We start from the raw sequence: 25,472 nt of genomic DNA, 5'->3' as shown, positions 1-25,472 counted from the left end.
CAGAGAGTTGGGAAAATTAAAATTTTTGTCACATCTTTATTGGAGTATAATTGCTTTACAGTGTTGTATTAGTTTCTGCTGTACAATGTGAATCAACTATATGTATACATACATCCCCATATCCCCTCCCTCTTGAGCCTCCCTCCCACTCTCCCTATCCCATCCCTCTAGGTCGTTAGAAAGCACTGAGTTGATCTCCGTGTGCTATGCGGCTGCTTCCCACTAGCTATCTATTTTACATTTGGTAGTGTATATATGTCAATGCTACTCTCTCACTTCGTCCCAACTTCCCCTTCCCCCTCCCCGTGTCCTCAAGTCCATTCTCTACTTCTGCGTCTTTATTCCTGCCCTGCTACTAGGTTCATCAGTGCCACTTTTTTAGATTCCATATATATGTGTTAGCATATGGTATTTGTTTTTCTCTTTCTGACTTACTTCGCTCTGTATGACAGGCTGGAAAATTCAATTTTTAGAGTTTCTTGTTATATCACTAACTACTAGTTCTCATGTTGTCTGAAGACTATGATTTTGATGAGGCAATAGAATGAGGAAATGAAAAAACCAGAGTGTCTTGACAGAGGGAAAAAAAGATCTATACTACTCGTTTTCTGGGGGTATTTCTCTCCTTTTACTCTCTTATGTCCCCCACCTTCCACATTTTCTTTAGTCTCTCTTCCTTTCTGAATGGTATTATTGTAAAAATGTTCTTTGAAGCAGCTAAATTTGAATTTATGTATGCAGTATATCACTTCCAAGTTTACCAGCAAATACTCAACAGGAAGCTACCCCTCAGAAGTGCACTTCGGGTTACTGGCAGCCAATAGGCTTTGGAAGGCTGCCTTCCTTTTTCTTTGGTTAAATGATGCCACTTGAAAAGACAAATACCACTATAATTCCTGTTGAGCTGGGAGACCAGCCTTCATCTAGCGCACTATGATTTCATGAAAGCATAAATCAAGCTCACAAGATAAATCTCTGAGTCAGCTGTTCCTACTTTTGTATTGAATCTAATTAGAAGCGTGAAACAAATGCTTGTCACACATTCTGTCTCATTGAAAAATAAATAAATACCAAGACAAAGACTTTGAAGATATGGCAATTGGAATGACAGTAGGTAATTTTATCCAGCGGGGCCTCAGTCAGCTATCTAATATCCAGGAAATCAATTTAGCTAAAAGCAGATGAAATATGCTAGACATGTTCAATGATAAAGGATTCAAAGTAGTACTATGAAAAGGTGTTAGGATGGATGGTTGTCAGATAAATCAGAGATGCATCTAATGTTACAGGTATGCTAAGATAATATCTCTCTGATTAGTGTTTTTCTTAGTTCATGATACAAGGAAGTGTTGAAAATGTTTCTGTATAATGAATATTCTGTCAGAACACTGGGACATATGTGGTCCCAAAGTGCAACAAATTGCTCTGGAGGTATGACAACTTCTTTAAATTGGACCGAGGAAAGAAAATATTCACTAGGCTAAAAGTTGGGTACAATGTGCCAGGGACTATAGTGATTCACTCCAGCAGGGAGACAACAACTGGAATAGCAGCTGGGACTGGCATCACCACACTTGGTTAAGCCTCCTGTTCTCTAAGACCCATTCATTTTATGCACTGGGCAAACTAGAGAGGGAAATTGGCATATTCTATGAATCAACAGCTCTGCATCTTTCAAGTATTAATAGTGGCACAGCTTTCCCTATCACTCATCAAAGAATATGAAACTTTTTTTTTTCATTTTGTTTTGTTTTGCAGTACGGGGGCCTCTCACTGTTGTGGCCCCTCCCGCCGCGGAGCACAGGCTCCGGACGCGCAGGCTCAGCGGCCACGGCTCACGGGAGCAGCCGCTCCGCGGCATGTGGGATCTTCCCAACCGGGGCACGAACCCGAGTCCCCTGCATCGGCAGGCGGACTCTCAACCACTGCGCCACCAGGGAAGCCCTGAAACTTTTTGATTTAAATTTTTGATTGGGAGAAAGACTTCTAGGGCCTAGCCTTGGCTCTTCCTACCAGAATAGCTTATTTTATAGGTCAGGAATCTACTAAGGTACTCCTGCCTCTTGCTCAGGAGGTCTTGTTCTAGCCAACCATATTATCAAAACCAGAACAGAGAAAAGGGGCACCAAGAAATTAAAAGTGCTTAATTTTCTGAGTATTTGCTTATTAACTGACAAATTTATCATACTGCTGAACTTATAGCTCTTTTTAGGCGCCTTTTCAAAAATACAGTTATTTGTAATATTTTAAAACAGCACATCTGTATATAGTATAAAATACTTCTATCAATTATATGAATTTTAAAAATAAATTATTATTTTTAAACAGTAATTATTTTTGGAGGATTCTATCAATTTGATATGTAAATATTTCTGTTCAAATATTTTTGAAGGTACTGTATTTTTAACCATTCCAGGATATCATTTTAAGCTAATATTTCACAAGCTAAAACTCATCAGTATTGTCGCTACTTTTGACTGGCTTATGCTTAATGATTTTGAGATTCTATTTTGTCAAATTAGATGCTACAGCATCATAGAACCTCTCAAGTTTAATTTCATTTGTATCCAACATCACATTCATAACAAAAAATGTCACATGTAATTACTCTGACTTCACCAAGTGCAGCTTGGTGGTTTCATGTGTCTTGCAGTTTCCAGCATGGTCTGTGGTGCACCGCCCAGTACACCAAGTGACTGGTAGTAGCAGCATCATTGCCTATTTCTTCTACTCTCACTGGAGGTTTGTAGGTGTTTGATGTTCCTAGCCTCTCATGTCCAAGTAAACTTATTATATCAGTGAATGCCTTCCTGCTCTCCTTGAAAGGGAGGTGTCGGATGCATCATCTCTGAAATGTGCTGGGGGAAAAGATGTACATTTTTCCTGGTCACCTGGCAGAGTCAACCATGCACTACAGTAAGAACTTAACTCACTGCACATGTTTCACATACTAGATGAGACAGATATATCATATACTTCCTGATTTATTCTGCTGCAAATATTAATAATATACTCCATACTGTATTAAAGAAATGAAAACTTCAGGACAAATTCAGAGTTTAAGAGCACAGTGGGGCAATAAGTGTGAACCACAGTCTTGGGCCAACAGAGACTTTTGGCAACAGTTAGGAACTTGGCAGTTATCATGTTCAGTGTTTCCACTGGGCCTGCGGTTGTATGGACTTACTTTAAATCTCTGTTCATCACCTTTTCAGGGGAAGATCCATGTTTGGTGGGGCCTGAAGCTTATACACTATGAAGTGCCTTCTTTAAGAAAAAGAAGATAAAAATACCTTATGTTTACAAAATTTAAAAGAAAATAGTGACACACTGCTAGGGTCCTCCTAAGGCTGGGCAAGGTAAGGGCCCTGAAGCTTGTCAAGATCATGGTAAATCTACCTGTGATCCTCTTACTACCTTCAGTCCCAGGCTGACCAGCTGACACTAGGGGGTGTCTGAATCCCCAGGAACTGGGTTTGTTAGGAAGTGGTGTGCACAAGAGAAGAAAAGGGGTCAGTGAAGGACAAAGCAGAGAAATAATAGGAGGACCATTTTGTGAGTGAGGGGGAAAGCAAGCTAGCTGAAAAACCCAGGAGATCAAACCGCAAACTATCTAATTAGCTCCTTCCTAAATGGATGCTTTCTCGCCTCCATTCAAGGAGCTCAGGGTCTGTGAATTGGCTCGTGTGGGAATTGTACGTGAAGCCTAGACTTTATTGTACTGGCTTAAATCAGTTCTCTGTTCATCAGACCTATAGTTTTGCTATTGGAACTAAGATTCGTACACATTGGAACTGTGTAAAGCAACGACTGAAGTTTCCCCTCTTCTCACTCACCCCCCTGTGATGCTGAGACTCTGACCTCTGAGGAAGGGTGGGTGCTCAGCTGCTGCTGGTATCTCCGAGGGAGAGCAGGCTGGGGAGGTCCTGGGGTGTAGAAAATCTGCAAAGTAGCACACCCTGCTGCTACCAGAAACACTGTCAGTGTCACGGTGAAGAACCATTGCTATGTGATGGTGACAGGAACAGGAAACATAGGAGAAGTGTGTTTCTTTTCCCCCTTCCAGATTTCCAGTCCCCTCTAGTACTTCCTTTTGGGAGAGCCTAACAGTGATTCAGCTGGCAAAAAAGAAATGTGGTTTGTGGAGTCCCAGATATAAGCAGAGAAGGACCAGTTTATATGGTCCAGCAGAATAAATACAATGGCTTAATAATGAGCACACTGTCAGAAGCAGACATATCTCATTGTTCTAGAATTAATTTATTCCTCTGTATATATTCGTTAATACCTACCATATACTAGGAACTCTAGAGATTAGAATGGTGAACAAAATGGACTAAGTGTCTCCATGGAGTTTATTTTCTAGTGGAGAAAGGCCAAAAATAGCAACTTTAACAAATAAAAATAACATTTCAAATAAGTGCTGTAAAAACAACAAAATAGAAACCCCTTATGCTATTTATACTGTTTCATAGCAACCTAGTTATCTGGTAATCCATTGGTTTGCTCTCAGTGGGCGACTGGTTCCAAGTGGACACAGGTGAGCACTTAATTAGCTGTTTGGCCACTTCCCCTGGTACTGTGAGTTTCTCGATTCCATTACAAGGATATGCATGGCGTTTTGTTGCGTTTAGTTCTGTCTCAGCAATTTAATCAATTTCAAATACCTCATATCTCTCTGGTGGCCTGTGTCTTAGTCTGTTCAGGCCGCTATAATAAAAGACAGCCAACCCTCTGGATCCTCAGGTTCTCCATTTGTGGATTCAACCAACCGCAGATGATTTGAGTCTGCAGATTGCTGAATCAGAGGATGTGGAACTCTGTATGGGGAGGGCCATTTTATATAAGGGACATTTTACGTAAGGCATCTGCAGATTTTGGTATACATGTGGGAAGGGGGAGAGGTGTCCTGGAACCAATCCCCCACAGATCCCAAGAGATGACTGTACCACAGACTTGGTCGTTTATAAACTACAGATACTTCTTTCTCACTGTTGGAGAAAGATCACTGAGAGTCCAAGATCAGGATGCAAGCACAGTGGGGTTCTGGTGAAAGCCCTCTTCCAGGTTGCAGACTGCTGACTTCTTGGCTGTGACCTCTCATGGTAGAAGGTCTAGGGAGCTCTGTGAGTCAGTGTAGACTAGGGAGTGTCCTCTGCCTTCTTTTAAAAGGCACAAATCCCATTTATGAGGCCTCACCCTCATGAACTAGTCACCTTCCAAAGGCCACTTCTTAATTCCATTACCTTGGGATTAGGATTTCAACATATGAATTTTGGGGGACACAAACATTCAAACCATAGTAGTCTATATTTGTACCCCACTCTGGCACCACACACTTCTGGCGCTACCTGATGTCCATGTCAAGATAATTGGTTATAAGTCACAAAAATTAACTTTAGCAAAAAGAAAATCCATAAGATTGAAGAGAAAGCTGAAGAAATCAGTTTGAAGAGTACAGAAAACGAGTATATCCAGGGTATTTTAAGGCAGGAAGAGCTTAAAAGTTTCATTCATGTGCCATTACTGGAATATGTAGGCAAAATCATGTGTATTTTTTTTTCTGTCCTTACTGCACACTACTTAGGATTCAAAATCGCTGGAGAGAAAGAGCTCAGATCATGTGTTCTTCCCTTGGCTGTCCTGGAATGGTGAGAAAAGAGATTTGTCTCTTAAAAGCCTCTGCATTATTTCACATTTCACAGGGGAGGACAGAGAAACTTAATGCAACGTGCCACCAAGATAGCTCATAATCAGGGAGGTCATTTCTCAAAATGAAATTGGAAGGCTGTTAGATACGAGAATTGGATGCTAAAGTACAAAAATCACTGAAGTCAGTTTCACCGTTTAGCTGCTATCTCCAATTAGTCCAAATAAACTAGAGCTGACTTGATATTACTCACTGGGTTTAAAATTCATTCACGTGCATTCAAAGGAGAGTTATTGCTATCTTCTTCATTAAGTAAAATAATTAAAGGGCAGAATTACTATGCTAGTCTGTTGTCCCAGGTTTTCCTTATACACCTGTACTTATACACATTTGATTGAAGATACATATGTTCAATGATGTTAACTATAATAATAATAAATCTTTGCAGATCTTCACGTAGAGAATCATTTTCTTGAAAGGCCTGATTTTGAGAGGAGGAAAAATCACTCCTTATGTAACCCATACTTATTCACTTATTTAGCACCTGGTAAGTAAAGCTGAGGTTATCTTCAGTAGCAACTCAAACGTTCTTTGTTCTTAACCACCTTCCTCCCGACTGCATATTTCTGGAAGTCCCTGAGGGTGTTGCCTTTATGCTCAAGAGGAAGTTCACGCTCTGTAGGGCTGCTGTTCCAGGGAGCACAAGCACGGAAGACCTTGCCGTGAGCTGCCTGTGTGTGGCAGACAGGGCATCTCTGAGGGGACGCCATGGTCTCTGCTTCCTCCCAGAGGACACACCTCTAATGCTGGGGGCCACTGTGTTGTCAAAGCTGCTGGTGCTCTGCGTGTGACAAGGGTATATATGAGTATGTGTGAGTCAGAATAGAGAGGACCATCCTCTCCCCATTACGCTTTGATATAAGCACCCCAATAATCCATTTCCCTTACGTTTTACGCTTGTTAGTGAACAGTCCATTCATTTCCTCTCTCCAGGATATTCAGCCATCCATGAGTGTGGGTAGGGGTATGGCTGAGCAACAGGCACTAACACGGTCTCAGAATCACTACATCCTTCATCTTGTGGTTGTTTTAGAGCTTCAGGTTTATGACGCCTGCTTCTTTCCTTAGTATGAGTTTCCCTAAGAAGCGTCTCAGTCTTCACACAAGCAGGCTTTTGATGGCTCATTGACCGACTTTCCATGCAGTGCTTACTAACACTGCCAATTTCCATCCAAAGTCAACCCACAAAAATAAAAATTGTTTTTCATTAATTCATAACCCATAGTACCAATTATTTCAACTGAACTCTAGGGCCAGTACTCAGGTTGCCTAAAGCTACTTCAGGTTCTGGTACTCTGTGAATCTGTGAGTTTCTGACTCTTTGGATGATTACTTTGGCTTATTTTCAAGACTTGCTATTCCTGAGAAGTCTGGTCGATCAATGGTCCTGGATAAGTGACTTGATTTGTATCATTTAACTATCTCCAAGGCTGCTGATGAATAAGGATCTTTTGTTCATTTATTACACATTTAAAGACCCCAATATAACTTACTGTTAATTCCTTCAACTTCTAATATATGCTGTAATAAGCTGCCAACTTCTATTTCTACAGAAAATTTACTTTTTCAAGATATTGTTTATAAATAGCACTTTCTTGACCCAAATTCTATTTAGTATCTATGTAATAGTATACTAATATCTCTTCTCTTTTATGTAGAAAAAATATTGTTAAATCTAAAATTTAGAGTCTGTTCTCCTTTGCATTAAGTCACCTGAATCATTTTCAAGTATAATATGGACTCAGTAATTTTACTGCTATTATATGATTTGTCATGAAATGATCCTGGTTCTATAAGGTGATATTTCAGCAAAAATACAGATGAAGAGAGAAGAACAGTAGTCTGTGAATTTTCTTCTACCTGGTAAGAGGATCTTCTTAAGCCTTTAGTCCGTTGTATTAAAAATAAGAATTGCAATAATTATGTAATTACTAATATATAATTAATTATATTTTGTTATAAGTTTCTTACCTCGAAGGGAGAAAATAAGCCTATTATTTCATTTTTTCAAAACCAACTTATTGAATAAAACTAGGTGCCAGTCACTGTTCTAAATCCTAGGAACACAGTAGTGAATAAAGCCTATGGACTCACATTCCAGTGGGAGAGACAAACAATCAATAAATAAAGAGGTAAAATATTGAGCATGTCACCTGGGGTCAAGAGCAGAGGAGAAACATAACGCAAGGAAGAGACTGGAAGAAATAAGAAGAGTTGCCTTTTACGTAAAATGATCAGGGAAGGTTTACTGAGAAGATCACCTCAAGCAAACACCTGTTTGAGGTGTGAGAAAAACATCACAGGTAGGAGGAACAACTTCTGCCAGTCCTGAGGTAGAAGGATGCCTAGAAGTTTGAAGAAAAGCAAGGAGGTCTGTGTGGCTGGAGCAGAGTTTGAGGGAGCAGGCTGGTAGGCGATAGGGTCAGAGAGGTGACAGGGCTCAGGAGACCACTGTCAAGATTGTGGCTTTTACTGGGAGAGTCATCCCCTGAGACGGTTGGGACTAGAGAAATGAGCTGGCCTGGCTTCTGTTGTAAATGACTCATTCTGGCTGGAGAGTTTGAATTTAAATTATAAAGAGGCAAAGGATTGAGAAGAGTTCAGATTTAGAATGTAGAGAAAATAGGAATTGTTGACAGATTGGATAAAAGGTGGAAGTGAGGCAGAGAGATCAGCGATAAAACCATTTTTTAATCTGAACAGGTGGAATGTATATCAGAGTTATAGTTGATGTTTCACAAAGATTGTTAACCAAAGCAGATATGGGTTAAGAAACTTCTCTAAAAACAAGCGTTGCTGAGGGCTTCTCTGGTGGTGCAGTGGTTGAGAGTCCGCCTGCCGATGCAGGGGACACGGGTTTGTGCCCCGGTCTGGGAGGATCCCACATGCCGCGGAGTGGCTGTGCCCGTGAGCCATGGCCGCTGAGCCTGCGCGTCCGGAGCCTGTGCTCCGCAACGGGAGAGGCCACAACAGTGAGAGGCCCGCGTACCGAAAAAAAAAAAAAAAAAAAAAAACAAGTGTTGCTGAATAATATTCTTAGAGAATGTGTATTGAACTATATATAGTTAGTTAATAATTTCACATATACATATAATGAAAACTAAACAATTTTGATGAATATAGAGAGACAAAAAGGCCGATGGATCTGTGGGTTCTCTGGTGAGGGAAACAGATATCAACTTTGGGACTTCCCTGGTGGTCCAGTGGTTAGGACTCCGTGCTTCCACTGCAGGGGGCCTGGTTTCGATCCCTGGTCAGGGAACAAAGATCGCACAAGATGCATGGCACAGCCAAAAACAAAAACCAAAAACAAAAAAGATGCCAACGCTGACAAAGGAATTTATTAGAAATTTATTAGACATGTATTAGGAATTTGCTAGACATGTATTCGGAAGCTTTACCAGTCAAGATCCTGGCAAGAGAAAGGTGGCACACTCAGCAGATTTCATTGAAGATATTTTAATGAGGGGAGATATGGCATGCAGAGATATGGGCAGAGTTAAGGAGACCCACAAGGATGGTAAAGCAGCCACGCGGGAACTAGGCACAGCTGGGAGGCATTACTGTTCCTAAAGTGTCAGTTATTACCGCACCGGGCATGAAGCTATAGCCCTTGAGAAGGCTGTAGGTGCTGTGGCCACAGAGTAAATCAGCCTAGGACAGAGTCATGGAAAGGAAGGGAGTAAAGTGGCATAAGGGGAATAAAAACCTGCTTCTTTTTCTCCTCTTGCCCTTCTGTTTTCTCTTGGTCCCTCCTACTGGCCTTGAGAGGTCAGAGTACATGGAGTCCTGGTGATGGGCAGGCCATGGCTCTCAGCCTCTGGGGCACGGGGAGATGAGAAGGGGGCAGAGATTAATTCTGGAGGGAGAAATAAAGAATCTACAGCCCAGAGCTTCACATAATTTAAGGTAGATCCGAACACTGAGACACAAATGAGGGCAGCCCTATGGAATTCCTGTGGGAGAATCCGTGGAGTGCATCTCTACATTGTTATTGTGGAAAACTCAGCCCCCAGCTGCCAATTTCGCTTTAGTCTGTGTTGAAGAGCTCAGGTTCTGGGAGAATAACTTTCATGACCTGGCTTTGAGTCAAGCGCCCACACTTGTGATGGGAGGAAAGGGTAGCAGGGTCCAGGGATTAGAGCCCAATCCTAACCATGTGGAATTTGAAAAGGGCTCCATCTCAGAGAAAGGGATTATAGACCAAGAAAATCAGCAGAAGGCTGTCTCCTGCAATATTAAAATATTTATATCCAATATTTTTTTTAACAGAAAAGTAAGTTTCTCAAAATGGACACCAATGTTTCAGAATACAGGGATGTTGTTTAATTCATTTATCAATTCCAATAAGGTCAAAAATTTGTCCTTTTGTGGGATTCTTTACCCTCTTTTTTTCCAGCTAAAATTTTATCCCTAGTTCAAGGTCATTCATTTTAGAATAAAAGCTTTTGTTTATAAAAATCTTAAGAAGAGGATATGTGAATGGGTCGGTTTAGTAACAACTGACACTGTTGGGGTGTGAGGGGCGGGGGACAAAACAGGTAAACAAAATCTCAACAAGTAGGGTCTTTCAATTGCTAGAGACAACAAGAATCACAAAAATTAACCTTCTTTAACCCAACTTATGCATTCTAATTGATTCAGAACAATAATAGTCTCACTTAAAACAGTATGCAACTTCATTTCCAGACTCTGTAATTTCTTGCTAAGGACGTGGAGAAAGTCAGTTCTGAGACTCAAAGGTGATCAATGGCCTCTTTGTTGGTGACAGTACCACCTCCTTTCAGACAATGAGTCATGAGGTTTGGCCTTGGAAATGAAAGGTTAAAGGAAAATACAACTTTAAGAAGGAAAGTAAAATCCATCAATTCAGCATCGGCAAATGATTAACCCCATTTTGTCTTGTTCATTTATTTGCTTATTCATTCATTCATCTGGTGACGAGATATTTAATGATTTTTAATATGCCAAGAAGGGTTTCCCTGGTGGCGCAGTAGTTGAGAATCTGCCTGCCAATGCAGGGGACATGGGTTCGAGCCCTGGTCTGGGAAGATCCCACATGCTGCAGAGCAACTAAGCCCGTGTGCCACAACTACTGAGCCTGCGCGTCTGGAGCCTGTGCTCCGCAACAAGAGAGGCCGCGATAGTGAGAGGCCCGCGCATCGCGATGAAGAGTGGCCCCCGCTTGCCACAACTAGAGAAAGCCCTTGCACAGAAACGAAGACTCAACACAGCCAAAAATAAATAATAAAAAAATAAATTCAAAATATATGCCAAGAAACGTGAGCTTGAAAAAATATCTATCTATCCAGCTATTATTAAAATAAGAGGCACACCATTTCAGTTAGTGGCATAGGCAGTGTTGGAGTTAGATGGAGCATGGTCAAGCGGTAGCTCCATCACATAAAAGCTGTGTCAAATTTTTCTGTCAGTTAGCCCTCTATCCTACCATGTAAAACAGAGACAATCTTTGCTTTATGAACTTAAAGTGAAATAGATATCTGTAAAGCACATTGCACAGGGCCCAGGACTGAGTAAGCTGGTATTATCATTAGAAACTATAGAACTAATATTGCCCACACTCTAGGATAAAAGATACAAATCAGTAATTATAATGCACTGTGATCATCCCTATAGCAGTGAAATGCTTAGTGATATATAAAATGAATTAATAGCCAAAAATTCATCCAAACAAACAAAACAAACCTCAAGTACTATGTTAAATAAAAGTGGCATCCTTATCTTGTTCTTGATCTTGGAGGAAAAACTTTCCATCTTTCCCCATTGATACAATGTTTGCTATGGGTTTTTCATATATGGTTTTTATTATGTTGAGGTGGTTTCCTTCCATCCTGGTTTGTTCAAGGTTTTTAATCATGAAAGAGCATTGGATTTTGTCAAATGCCTCTTCATCAATTGAAATCACCATGTGAGTTTGCTTCCTTTATTCTGTTACTGTGGTGTATTACATTGAATGATTTTCTTATGTTGAAATATTCATTCAGGAATAAATCCCACTTGATCAGTGTACAATTCTTTTAAAATGCTGCTGAATTTGGTTTGCTATTATTTTGTTGAGAACTTTGGTATCAATGTTCATAGGGATATTGGTATATAGTTTTCTTTACTTGTAGTTTATTTGTCTGGTTTGGGTATCAGGGTTGGGCTAGTCTCATGGAATGAGTTAAAAAGTGTTCTGTAATCTACAACTTTTTTGAAAAGTTTAAGTACTGGCATTTGTTGTTCTTTAAATGTTTGGTAGAATTCACCAAAGTGAAGCCATCAGGTCCGGGGCTTTTCTTTTCGGGGGAGGAGATTTTTAAAAATTTTTATTACTGATTCAATTTTCTTACCAGTTATAGGTCTATTCACATTTCCTATTTCTTCATGATTTAGTCCTGGTAGGTTTTGGGTTTCTAAGAATTTGTCCATTTCATTTAGGTTATCCAATTCGTTAGCGTACAATTACTCTCAGTACTCTCGTATAATCCTCTTTATGTCTGTAGAATCAGTAGTGATGTCCCCATTTCAATTTATTTTAGTAATTTAAATCTTCTCTCTTTTTTTCATAGTCCATCTAGTTAAAGGTTAGTCAGTTTTGTTGATCTTTTCAAAGAACTAACTTTTAATTTCATTAATATTCTCTATTATTTTCTACTCTCTATTTCATTCATCTCTGCTCTAATCTTTATTATTTCCTTCCTTCTGATAACTTGAGTTTAGTTTGTTCTCCTTTTTCTAGTTCCTTATTTTGTAAAGTTAGGTTGTTGATTTGAGATATCTCTTGTTATTTTTTTTATTTTTTGCGTTACACAGGCCTCTCACTGTTGTGGCCTCTCCCATTGCGGAGCACAGGCTCCGGACGCGCAGGCTCGGCGGCCATGGCTCACGGGCCCAGCCGCCCCGCGGCATGTGGGATCTTCCCGGACCGGGGCACGAACCCGTGTCCCCTGCATCGGCAGGCGGACTCTCAACCACTGTGCCACCAGGGAAGCCCTCTCTTGTTTTTTAATGTAAGCATTTATGGCTATAAGTTTCCCCCTTTGCACTGCTTTCATTGTGTCCCATATGTTTTGGTATGCTGTGTTTTTGTTTCCATTCATCTTAACTATTTTCTAACTTCTTTTGTGATTTCTTCTTTGATCCATTGGTTGTTTAAGAGTGTGCCGTTTAATTTCCACAAATTTGTGAAATTTCCAGTTTTATTTCTGCTATTGATTTTTAACTTCTTCCCGTTGTGGTCAGAGAAGATACTATGTATGGTGTCTATCTTTTAAAATCTATTGAGACTTAATCTGTGGGCTAACATATGGTTTATCCTGGAAAATGTCCCCTGTGCACTTGAGAAGAATGTGTATGCTGTTGCTGTAGGGAATGTTCTGTATGTGTCTATTAGATCTAGTTGGTTTATCTGTATGTGTCTATTAGATCTAGTTGGTTTATTTTGTTAAGTCCTCTGTTTCCTTACTTATCTTCTAGTTGTTCTGTCCATTGTTGAGAGTAGAGTTTGGAAGTCCCCAACTATTATTATAGAACTGTCCACTTCTCCAATTGTCAGTTTTTGCTTCATATATATTGATGGTCTGTCATTAGGTGTGTAAACGTTTATAATTGTTATGTCTTTTTGCTGTATTATACATTAATATATAATTTCCTTTGTCTCTTATAACTTTTTGATTTAAAGTCTATCTTGTCTGATATTAATATAGCTAGCTCTTCTCTTATTTGGTTACTATTGCATGGACTATATTTTTCCATCCTTTCACCTTCAATGAATTTTCCATGTTTACTTTGTATGAACTTTCTAATTTCTGTTATTCTAAATCCTATTATTAATTGTAATGGTAATGCAGCTGATTCTTCCGGTTTTCCAGGGAGGCAATATTATCAACTGAAAATACTATATATTGCAGACATGCTGAGTTTGAGTGTCTTGTTCTGACTTTAATAGCACTAGTGTTTCACATTAAGCATGATATTGGCGGTTGCTTTCCACATAGACACTCAAGTTTGCCTGTGCACGAGACAGAGACGCTGTGAGACTGCCTTTTGTCAGCTGTTCTTTTCACTGCAATGGTAAGCCATTGCCTTCTTCAACAGAGACAGATCTGACTCTATTTCCTTACATGTGAAATGTGTATTTAACATATTCCTCTATCCTAGTACGGGGACTGAAATGTTTTACCCCTTAAACCTTTAAATTTCACTAAGAATTTTCCAATAAGCTGTCAAACTTCAAGTTGCCCATCTATCTTTTTTTGATCTCATTTCACGTGTGCTTGCGTCTGCTGCATGGAGATTTTATTTTAGTTTCATATTAATCTTCTGCTGCTGCCTGCAATTTGATTTTAAGCAGAATATTAAAGGAAACAGAACATTTAAAAAGATGCATGATCCTTGTATGTACTGCACAACCCTCATGATAACTACTAATGGGACATTCTCATGAAATGAATTCATAATTGATATTCTCTGATGAGACCTCAGAAATCAAATTCCTTTGAAATACAAGGCACTTTGACATCATGAGCATCTAATGACGTAGAATGAAACATGATGGTAGTCCTCTTTCTAAGATGACTTAAAAAAAAAAGAAAACACTCTAATTTAGCTCTATGGATTTCAGCCTGAGATGGTTTATCAATGAACAGACATGGAAACAAGTTGAGGAGAGGTTATCCTCAAAATTCAGGCCTATTCTGGATATGATACATATGTGTCTGGAGCAGTTAGAGGAAGGATAGGATGAGGAGAGGAGGAAGTGAAAATAGGAAAGTAAAATTTAGGTCTGGGGCTTGAGAGTAGGAAGATAAACAGGTGCAAACCCTAACTTGCCCTTATCTCCTCAATTTCACTCTGAGCGAATAATCAGTCCCTAATTTCTTCCTTCGTCAAAAACTTCTCTAATTCATTCAGTGAATTCAGAAATAGAATAGAACAACTAAACAATGAAAGAAATTTGTGCTAGCCACAGAAGTTGTTTCACTATTGGGTCACATTCTAAAACACATTTGCTAATTCTGTCTATCTTGTCTGTCACTCATTATTTTCATTCTTTTATAGCTTTCACTCTGTTCTAATCTTCTTGTAACTTCTCTCTTTTTATAAGGAAGCTTTTAATGTAAGTCCACGTTCTAAATGACTTTAAATCAACAGTCTGAAAGGAAAGTGAAGAACCTTGAGTTTTTCTATTGCTGGCAACTTTAAGTTAATAAACAGGTATAATATACATATTCTCCAAATTTTAAAAAACAATATATTGTTTTGAGAATTTCAATGAATGAAAAATGGCCTAAAAGCTATACCTGGAACAATCAATGAATGGTTTGTGACCCTGTTTAAACATTTCTTTGTTCTATTTTGAAAACTTGGTTTTCAGTAATTCTGTCATATTAGTTTAGTACAGACGTTGAAACTGAGAAAAATTCTGACAAAAATAACTGCCTGATCGTGATTAAGTTGAAAAAGAACAAATAGAAGGATTGGCTTGAAGAAAACAGAAAGTGACTTAAACTCAGCATAACATTTTTGATGGTATATTTTTAAATTATTATAAAATTTAAAATTTATGCTAAAATATACATTGTCACACTCATGACTGAAAATAGAGGGATTGGAGAAGCCTGCAGAATGGGAGAAAAGTAGGGAACATCTTTAGTCTAATAAAGAGAAGCTGTCTGAGTAATCCAGCCTTTCTTAGGAAGAACTGTGCTTTAGGCAGTGTTGGGTTCTATCTATCCCCTTGGCTTCCTCCTTCCCTCAGCACCTGGTATCCTCACCTGACCTCTTGGATTTCCAAAGTCCCTACTGTGATAGATCACAGCACTATCTTGTTCCTATTTTCCTTATGTCTTACCATTGAAATTTGGCCACCTATGCTTATTTCTTAAGGTTCTGGTTTTTGATTAGCTGAAAACATATGGTGTCTGAGTCAGGCTGGAGCTCACGGAACAAAGAGATTTAGCATAGACTATGGTAAGTAGAATGGAAAGGGGAATCTTACAGAATTAGAGCACAGCTAGGCCTAAAGGCTTCTAGTTTCTGCCTCTCTCTTCTTTTTTCTCGGTTCTCTGCCTCCATTCTCAGCCCCTGCTAACCCCTCATGGGGGCCTCTAGTTGTCTTCCTCTGTCTTTATCCCTGCCTCTCCTAGTCTCAATTGGCTTCATCTCCATTCAGCTTTTCAGGAAAGCACCTTGATTCGGCCCACTCATTTTTTCGTGCTAGGCCGTTGCTCGCCAGCTTGTCACAGATTTCCTCCCCAAAGTGCCCACTCCTCTCCCCCTAAAAGGTGGCTGTAGTCATCAGGACGCATGAGATCAGGGACTCTTGACAGGGCAGGAATTCCTTTAGAGTCTGCTGGCAGGAAGGCAATGCTTATATCTGGAACAGATGTTTTGGGACATTTGGGAGTCCTGAAGCTCTTCAGACTTGGGGCTGCCCTGCCGAGGGACTGGTGAGTTTGGCAGAACATCTTGCTTCCTTTAGGTGATCCACTGGGTTTGGGAGACACTGAGGGAATAAGAGGAATCTCAGAAGGCTTTCTTCAGCATCAGCGGCATGCTGTAAGTTTCACTTGAGAATACTTTCCCCCGTCTGAAATTGTGATTACATTCTGCCTAGATTCTAAGACATCTTGGCTTCCTGGTGAGGCATAGGTGAACACTGCCCAACATACATGCCTCTTAGTGTGTTTTATTGATTACATAACATGAAAAGTTAGGTCAGCTCTGGTGAGGTTTCCCTAACACACTTTTCTTTCAGTATTGGCCGCTGGAAGACCTGCGTATTGATGTGAGTGGCCTTGGGAAGAAAGAAATCCCATCTTCTGCGTAACGAGCTCGGAGAGAATAAACAAGGATAAGTGTAAGGAGGTCAGCTGTCGGTCCCTACGTGCAGAGCTTCATCTGAAAAGCCCCAAGCAGCTGATTACCCTGGGTTACACAGAACCTAGTCTCTTTTCCCTGTCTGCCTCTCTCCTTCAAGTGCACACACACACACACACACACAAGTTCACTTCCACTCATTAAATTTATCATCCATTGTCAAATCTTACTTTCTTATGTACACCTAGCTGTACGCTGAATTTTCTGCACGCAGAGCCAGCCTATCTCCCTTTCCCGATCTGTAACATCATTCAAACAGGCATTCAATGTGACAAGGTCTCAATGAGTTCAAGGATGTTTGTTTCTTTTGGATAAATACACATCCGCTGGCTCAGTCTTTCTCCTTCTGTTTTTCTGACTCTCTCTCCTTTTTCATGCAAACATACACCGAGTCTCTCACAACACGTGCGAATAAATGTCTCGAGGGCTCCTGAGTTCAATGTCACGCTGGGCAGAAGTGGAGCAAGAGTGGAGGGAGAGCGTGCGGCGTGCGGGCGGGGAGACTCCCTTTCCAGCCAGCAGAGGGCAGCCGCCGGGAGGCGCTGGCGCGCGAGGGCTGAGCGGAGCCTCGCCTCGCTCGGACAGCCTCAGCCTCAGCACCTGGCGCGCCGGAGCGGGGAGCGCAGCCACTGAGGGCAGCGGCGGCGGCGGGAGCCAAGCGCGCAGCGAGCAGCGGCGCGGGCGGGAAGCAGAAGCCGCCGCCGCCGCCGCCGCCGCCGCCGCGACGGGCAGCCGGGCTCGGCGGCCGCCGGATCGGGCCCCTGCCCCCTCCGCTTCGTGTCCCCGGCGCTGGGCGGCCGGCGAGTCTGGAGCCCGCGCCGTCGCCGGCCGCGTCCCCCGGGCATGGAAGGAGGCGGCAAGCCCAACTCGTCGTCCAACAGCCGGGACGATGGCAACAGCGTCTTTCCCACCAAGGCGCCCGCGACGGGCGCGGGGCCTGCCGCGGCCGAGAAGCGCCTGGGCACCCCGCCGGGGGGAAGCGGGGCCGGCGGGAAGGAGCAGGGCAATTCCGTGTGCTTCAAGGTGGACGGCGGCGGCGGCGGCGGCGGCGGCGAGGAGCCGGCCGGGGGCTTCGAGGACGCCGAGGGGCCCAGGCGGCAGTACGGCTTCATGCAGCGGCAGTTCACCTCCATGCTGCAGCCCGGGGTCAACAAATTCTCCCTCCGCATGTTTGGGAGCCAGAAGGCGGTGGAGAAGGAGCAGGAAAGGGTTAAAACTGCAGGCTTCTGGATAATCCACCCTTACAGCGATTTCAGGTGAGGACTCCCTGTCGCCGCCCCACCCTCCCTTCCGGGCGCGCCCTTAAACGCGCTTCCCCGCTCTTGGGAGGGGGCGCACGGGGACTCGCGGGGAGGGGGTGCCGGGCTGGCGGCGGGCGGCGCCGCCGGAGGCTTGCACTCGGGCGACAGGCTCGACTCTTCACAACTACTTTCCACCCAGGAGGAGGTTGTCTGATGTGTTCCTGTTGCCCGGGCACCCCGGGGAGGTTCTCCTGCTTTGCCTCGGGAACTTTGGGGCCAGGTCGGGGAAGAAGGCCACGGTGACCCCCGGATGGGAGGATGCTAAGTTGTGCAGGGAAACTTTCCCTTCGGAGATGAGAGTGTAAGAAAGTGGCCAGAAAGTCGTCTTGGGGGTGCCACCCTCCCTCGCGCTACTCCCCCAAGAAGTGGGACCCTCCCAGAGGGGAAGAAGGCGCCCCTGGGTTTGAGGAGAGGATGGGGCGACCGGAGACAGTGACTCACAGGTCCCAGCCGGTCCAGCCTCTCTCGCCTGTGGGGAGTGTAATTAGTCTGTCTCTCAAACGCTTATAGTCTCTGGGTATCCTCAGTGCCTTGCTTCAGGATAGTGGCTGGCAGGCTGAGGATTGGTAATTTGCGCTTGGAGAGTCCCTGACTTGAGATTTCAGTGGAGCTGGCGCTGCCAGGTGGGGCAGGAGCGTGACAGGAAGCCTCGAGTTCCCGAAACGGAGACAGGGGGCGTTTCCAGAGCCCCCTTCCTGAAACAGAGGAACACCCTTTCTTGACCTTGGCTACTAGTCTATTTCAGAAATTTCTTTCCCGTTTCCCAACTCGGGAACAAGGGCAGGAGAGCTGTCAGCTGTCAAGGAAACTCTGCTTCGGCGAATTAAAATTAAGACATTTCCTGATCTTATTTGTCGCCCAAGTATTCATTCGGTTATAAGCATGTTTAGAGATTATCAAAAGAAGGTCGTGAAGTAGATCCTCTTATTAGTGCGCGAACACCCTGCTGTCACGTTATATTAGCGCCGGAAGAAGGCTGGGCTTTTAACTTAAAAAAAAAACAACAACACAAAAAACCCAAAATTAAAAACTCTGGGTGACATCTATCTATCCATTTATTGCTGAAATCGTTCGGAAAGGAAAAAGAAGAAAAACAGTGTGTGCACAAACTAAGAAGTTTTAATAGGCGGCTGTTAAACAGCCAACGAATGTAGCAATAAAAAGAAACATTACTTTGAGTTATGTTTAGAAGCTAAGGGACATTGCCTTCAACTCCACGCCTTAATGGGAGCTGTCCACAGTTCTGAATGACATTAGCTATGGAAAACCCATACTCCTGCCACACAAAGCCTTGGAGCAACTAACTGTCTTCACCTTCTCTGAGATATATATATACACAACATATATTCTCAGAAATAAGTAGCCACTATTATTTATGAATAGGGTGAATGGATTTTAGGAAGTGTGGAATGTGTAAGGTTCTTACTTGCAAAACCACATAGCAAAGTCCAAAGGAGGACTTATAAAACCTAACAACATTTATAGTCTATGGAAAATTAAGAGTTTGACAGAAAAAATATTCATATGAAAAGGATCTACTAAATAATCAAACATATTTCCTCCATTAGGGAGATACTTATAGAAACAAACCTATGAATGACCCTGTTCTAAGGTATATAAGATTTTCATGTTCTTTAGAATTTTAAAGGTTGAAATAAAATGTAGAATACTATCTGTACCTCAGTCTTCAATGGAAATATATTGCCACCCATATTATAATTTTTTCATGAAAAAACTTTACATGGAAACAGCCTTCAGTCTTAATAAGAAAAGTAAGCATAGCTTTCCAGAAATATATGTAGTTCAATATTTACATGCAAATAAAATGCTAAACTTTGTTTATTTAATTTCACACTCAATTAAATGGTTACTTATGATACTTTTATTTCTTGAACAGTGTGAAAAGAGACTACACTTTTTCAAAATGGTAGACTATATCAAATAATTAAACTTTCATCAGTTACTACATAAAAACCATGGGGCCACCTTTCAGGAATCGGCATACTGTGCCAAAATCTTCTGAATGAATGAAATTCATGAAATTAAAGATTCTCCACATTTTCCCAAATGAATCATATGAGACAAAATATCTCTTTAAAACAAAAAAAATTGTTAATAAGCAGAGGAAGAAATTGAAATCAGTTGATGGTTTAATTTTATCATGCATTTTAAAGAAATGAGAGATGATTAAAGAATGCTCTAATACCCTAAACAAACTCTACTGTGGAACAGTTTGGAATATTTGATTTTCCCTTGCATAATTGGAAAAAGGAAATGATAGACATAAATTAAACAGCTACAATGATTTAGGTTTTTAAAAGGAAGGAATCTGAAAAAAATAGATTTAAAAACTCACAAGTACTATATACACCAGTTTTCTAAAATGACAAACTAAGGAAGAAATATAAATACTTGCTTGCATATGTTTAAGTCTTATTATTATTTCATTGATGTCTTTACATGATCTTAATACCAATATAGGATTTCTCAAAATCTATAACATGTCAGGATAACGTAATGAAAAAAGCAAAAATAAGAAAGACAATTCTGGCAGTATTTTTTTTTTCCTAAAGGAAAAGCCATATGGGAGTAATCACCCACACAACAGAAATGTTATAGTCATGATCTCTTCACCTCAGACCCTTTCCTGGTGAAGACACTTTAAGGGAAGTGCTTTGCTATGTTTCATACAAATGCCAAACTTAAGCTCAGTAATCATCTAGTGGCTGAAAAAGTGACACTTAAGAATACATTTCCATGGAGAACGGGGGAGATACCAGAAATTAAAGATACCCAGGGCTTTCTCCTTCACTATCCTAAGCCTTTGCAGGGCCAGGGAAGTTTTGCAGGCAGCTCTTTGGTCAGCCCCACACTGCTGAGTGCAGCGTGAGCCCGCCACTCCAGCGCATGTCAGGACTTTAACGCTGTGGCTAGCGGTCTAGTCCCTTCTCAGGATGATTGATTTCTAAGTCAGGCTCCTTTCTCCTTCCCTCAGGCAGCAGGGCTGTGCTCCCACTGAGACTCCCAGAGAGCTAGCTCAGTGTTGCTCTCACCCGCCTGGGCCCAAGAGTGCTATTGCTGTGTCTGGAGGGTAGTTTTCTCCTACCTCCGGTGTAAGTAGGGCAGAGGCCCTGTATTTCCCTTCCTTCTCAGTGGAGGATGATGTTAGACACTTTCAGGGACGAAAGAGGCATCAAATACCATCAATACTGTTGGAAATAGCTGGGGGGGGGGGGAAGTTAGAGAATTTAGTAAAAAAAAATTGTATGTTTTTGTTTATACCATGGTATATAATCACCCAAACTAGGGAAATATATAGTTACTTAAAAAATAAGATTACACTGATTTTTGTGTGGTGAGGACATGGTCTCAGTCTTACTGAGTTTCATGTGAACAACACACACACACACAAATAATTTAATTTGAAGGTTAAATATGATTTTGAGATTACTAACAGTGATTTTACATTTATTAGCTAAAACTTTACCTTTCATTCATTAAATAAAAAAGTGACACTGGCCAAGCATTGTGCTTTCATAGCCAATCCATAGTTACGATATAATCATTCAAGTACATTGAAAGAATAGCTAGAGGACTTTTGTGGATGTTTCTTATTACGTGAGTAATTTACCTTAGAAGAATTTATCAACAGATTATTTGTCATTTCAGAGATTCGGACATTATTTTGTTGGATCATGCTTACATAAGTACTTTTTTAAAAAATAATGCTCCCATTCCATATATATTGCCAGCAAACCTCTTGCCTCTGGTAAGGGAGGAGATTTTATATCTTGACTCATTATTTCTTCCACTGCTTTTCATCATTTAGTGTGAATAACTGTGAAAAGCTTATTGTGTCTTAAATACACAAGGACTCTAGAGATGGGAGTCATTTCCTGAAGATTCTGCCATATCTGGGCTTCCGTCTCTGCCTCATGTTGCATCTACAGCTGTGCTGATGTCAGAGATCACTGATGTGTTCATTAGTGAAGGGAAGCTTCCTCCATAGAACAGTCAGTCAGAGAGAGAACGCTTGTTTCTAGGAGCTTCTCCTGAGAAAACAGTTCAACCTTCTGGGGTTTAAGGACTAATTAGCCAACTGCTGCTATGTTATCTTTGTGCTGAATACGCTGTATTCTCCCAGCAATGCTCATTTTATTTGCTTTCCATATCAACACAGCCAAAATTGACCATAAGAATTTACTTTTTTTCCTGTTAGGTGAACCTTTTTATATCTTATAAATTCAATTCAGTTCTTCTTAGTGGCTCTAGCAACTGTTAGGCCCAACTAAAGTGAAACTATTTGAAAGATTCGGAGGTATGAATTTATTCAGTTACTTTTTCTTAGTATACATGTAAGCTATAAAACTTTAAATTTTCTTAAATATTTCATTACTTAATTGCAGTTAATAGATATAGTGATCATACTATTAAAATATTACAAGATATTTTCCTTTTTTTTTCTGAGCAACTTTGCCTTTAAACCTACTTTTGGGGACATGGTGTAAATTGAGTCATTGGGCAGAAGCACTTTTACCAATTCATATTTAATTATGTGGGCTTGTATTTATGAACTTGCATGGTGAATAATAATGAAAGAGTTTCAAATGCATTGGAACCATATATTACTTACCATTGTTATCATAGGGTCGCTTAACAGAATCTAGTTAAACTATATCTGCTTGATCGAAAATCAGAACTCAAAATAATACCAACACCAGAAAACAATTTAAATAGTATTTGTAATTCTGCATTATTCCACTCAATGAACCTGTGTCCCCGAGTGAGTATGAGGCAAGCAAAATATATCTGTGATCCTGATGTGAGCATTTTGCTATCCTGAGTGTAATTCTTATGTTTAGCAGATAATTCACTCCCTTACTTGGAGACAAAAATTGGGTTTAGGATGAAGACTTTCCAATAGAGTTTCTTGTAAGTATCATACAAATTATGGCAGACCATCAGCACTGCAGGAAGAGTACTGAACATGTTCAGGGTCTGTGACAAATTTTCATTTTATCATGTTGGGCAAGAAGTAGCAAACTATGAATTAGGCTGACACCATATATTTTAGGACGAGAGGTAGTGGTAATGAAGAAAAAGTCTGCATACACTAGGATAAAAAACTATTTTCACTTACAGTTTCTTCTAAAAATAATTTTTTGTGTGTGTGTGTGAAGGCATCTTGATGTACAATGTAGCATTATTTCCCCCTCCACCAAAAAAAAAAAAAAAAAATCGGGAAAATGGCGGTGCTTCCTGGTTCATCCTGGAATTTTCTGTTTTTGCAAAATAAACCTCATGGCTCTATTAATTCTGTGTGTGTGTGTGTGTGTGTGTGTGTGTGCGCGCGCGCGTGAGAGAGAGAGAGAGAGAAACTGTTCAAGGGACATCTGTATACAAGGGACATCTGATGAAAGCTCATTTATCTGACACACTTCACCCAAGTTTGAGTGATAAAAATTGATTTTGTGGGGCTTCCCTGGTGGCGCAGTGGTTGAGAGTCCGCCTGCCGATGCAGGGGACACGGGTTCGTGCCCCGCTCCGGGAAGATCCCACATGCCGCGGAGCGGCTGGGCCCGTGAGCCATGGCCACTGAGCCTGCGCGTCCGGAGCCTGTGCTCAGCAACGGGAGAGGCCACAACAGTGAGAGGCACGCGTACCACAAAAAAAAAAAAAAAAATTGATCTTGTGACCCTTTTCAAGTTTATTCATTAATTTCCTCGTAATATTCTTCAACCGTTTCACCTAATAACTGACCACTCAGTTAAAGCAAGGTAGCAAAATTATGCATGCCTCAGATTTACAATTTAACAATCTTATTTACATAGACCTGTTTTTATTTTCAAGATGTTATTTATAACTCTAAAGAAGTAAGGCTAATTACATACACATAGAGTTAGCAACTATTTACAAATTCTATATGTTCAGGTTTGTTTCCAGTGTTTCAGTATTGTAAACAGTGCTGCAGCAAACATCTTCGTGCATGACTTTTCTTCATTATATTCTGTACCTGTTGATTTTACCAATTAATACTGCTATCAGTTGAGACACATCTTAAAAGTATAAGTGACGTGGGTTCACCAGTGCTGGTGTTCCTGTTTAGATATTCACAGGCAGTTTTAGGATGGAAAGTCAAAATTGTCCTCCATTCTATTCATCATAGAGTACGTAGAGTGGTAAGAGTGATCTTATGTCATGTCCTGTTATCCAGTGTCTAATGATGTTATCGCGCTGCTTACAGTCCTCTGAGGCCTTCCCATTACTCTTGAATACATTTGACAAACCTTACATGAGCTACAGGACCTTGCATAAGGTCCTGTCGTCAGCCACAGGACCTCCCTGTCGTCAGCCACCAGGCTAAATTTTCAGCTCCTAGAACCAGCTGAAGCTCTCTCCTGCCACAGAGACTTTGATGTGACATTTAACCCCACTGCCTGAAATTCTCCTTTCACTTTTTGTCATTCTGCATCATAGCTAGTTTCTCCTTGTCATCTGGATTTCAGTTTAATCATTGTGATCACCTTCACCTCCACCACCCCCCATTCTATTTTCTCTTTGGGCCTCTTGTTTCATCAGAATTTATATTTTATGTACATCCCTCCACTAGAATTCAAGCTCACAACTTCATCAGTATTATTCAATTTTATATTCCTAATGCCATAAAAATGCACATAATAGACTTTTTTTTTCCTGCTAAGCTTTCTCAGATGCTTTATTTTTTTAAAGTTTTTTTGAGATATTATTTACCTACCGTTACGGTTCACTCATTTAAAGGGAATGATTGCTTTCTAGGATGCTCACAGAGTTGTGCAACCATTACCACAATCCATTTTAGAAAATGTTATCACTCTAAGAAGGAACTCCATACCAATTAGCGCTCACTTTTGTCTTTCTCCTTCCCTTCCTCCCCTCACAGCTCTGTCCAACCACTACTCTCCTTTCTGCCTCTATAGAATTCTTTTTTTATTCTGGAAATTTCATATCAGTGGAATCATACAATATGTAACCTTTTGTTATTGGCTTCTTTCCCTTAGCGTAATGTTTTCAAGTTTCGTCTGTGTTGCAGCATGTTTCAGTACTTTGTTTTGATATGCATATACCAAATTTTATCCATTCATCAGTTGATGGATATCCGGATTACTTTTAGCTTTCGGTTTTATGAATACTGCTGGTATGAACACCGTTATATAGTTTTTGTGCAGAGGTGTATTTTCATTTATCTTAGAAGTGAAATTTCTGGGTCAACATAACAGACTTTTAAAAAATATTACTGAATGAATGGGCAAAGAATTCGTCTCCAACCAGAGTGTGCCACATTTATTCTTTACATTAATAAATCCAGATAAAGAGAGCTGTTTCTTCCCTTACAGCAATACTTGGCATCCCCTCCTGTTGCCACCTGCAAGTACATGTCCCAACGATTACATTTTCCTGCCCAATACACAGAGGACTAAATGAAGCTGCAGGGAGGTTAGGCAGCATAAACCTGGTGACATAGATACATAGTAAGAACTGGGCCAGGAGTTCAGCTCTTTGGGTTCTTGCTTCTGTCACTCCAACTCTTTTACCTAAAA

At 40.9% G+C, this 25,472-nt stretch overlaps 1 protein-coding gene across 1 annotated transcript in view; it reads left to right on the top strand.

Moving 5' to 3' along the window:
• The first annotated feature begins 17,437 nt into the window (after positions 1–17,437).
• The window catches only part of HCN1 (hyperpolarization activated cyclic nucleotide gated potassium channel 1), a 368,449-nt gene continuing 360,414 nt past the window's right edge, over positions 17,438–25,472 (top strand). Inside the window, exon 1 of the mRNA XM_065873350.1 lies at positions 17,438–17,850. Coding sequence (XP_065729422.1) covers positions 17,438–17,850 — 413 coding nt within the window. The remainder of the gene's footprint in view (positions 17,851–25,472) is intronic.

Source organism: Phocoena phocoena, chromosome 3, assembly GCF_963924675.1.
Source record: "Phocoena phocoena chromosome 3, mPhoPho1.1, whole genome shotgun sequence".
In the NCBI taxonomy this organism is placed as follows: domain Eukaryota; kingdom Metazoa; phylum Chordata; class Mammalia; order Artiodactyla; family Phocoenidae; genus Phocoena; species Phocoena phocoena.
The sequence above is the reverse complement of the archived record's forward strand: the minus strand, read 5'-3'. Positions and strand labels throughout refer to the sequence as shown.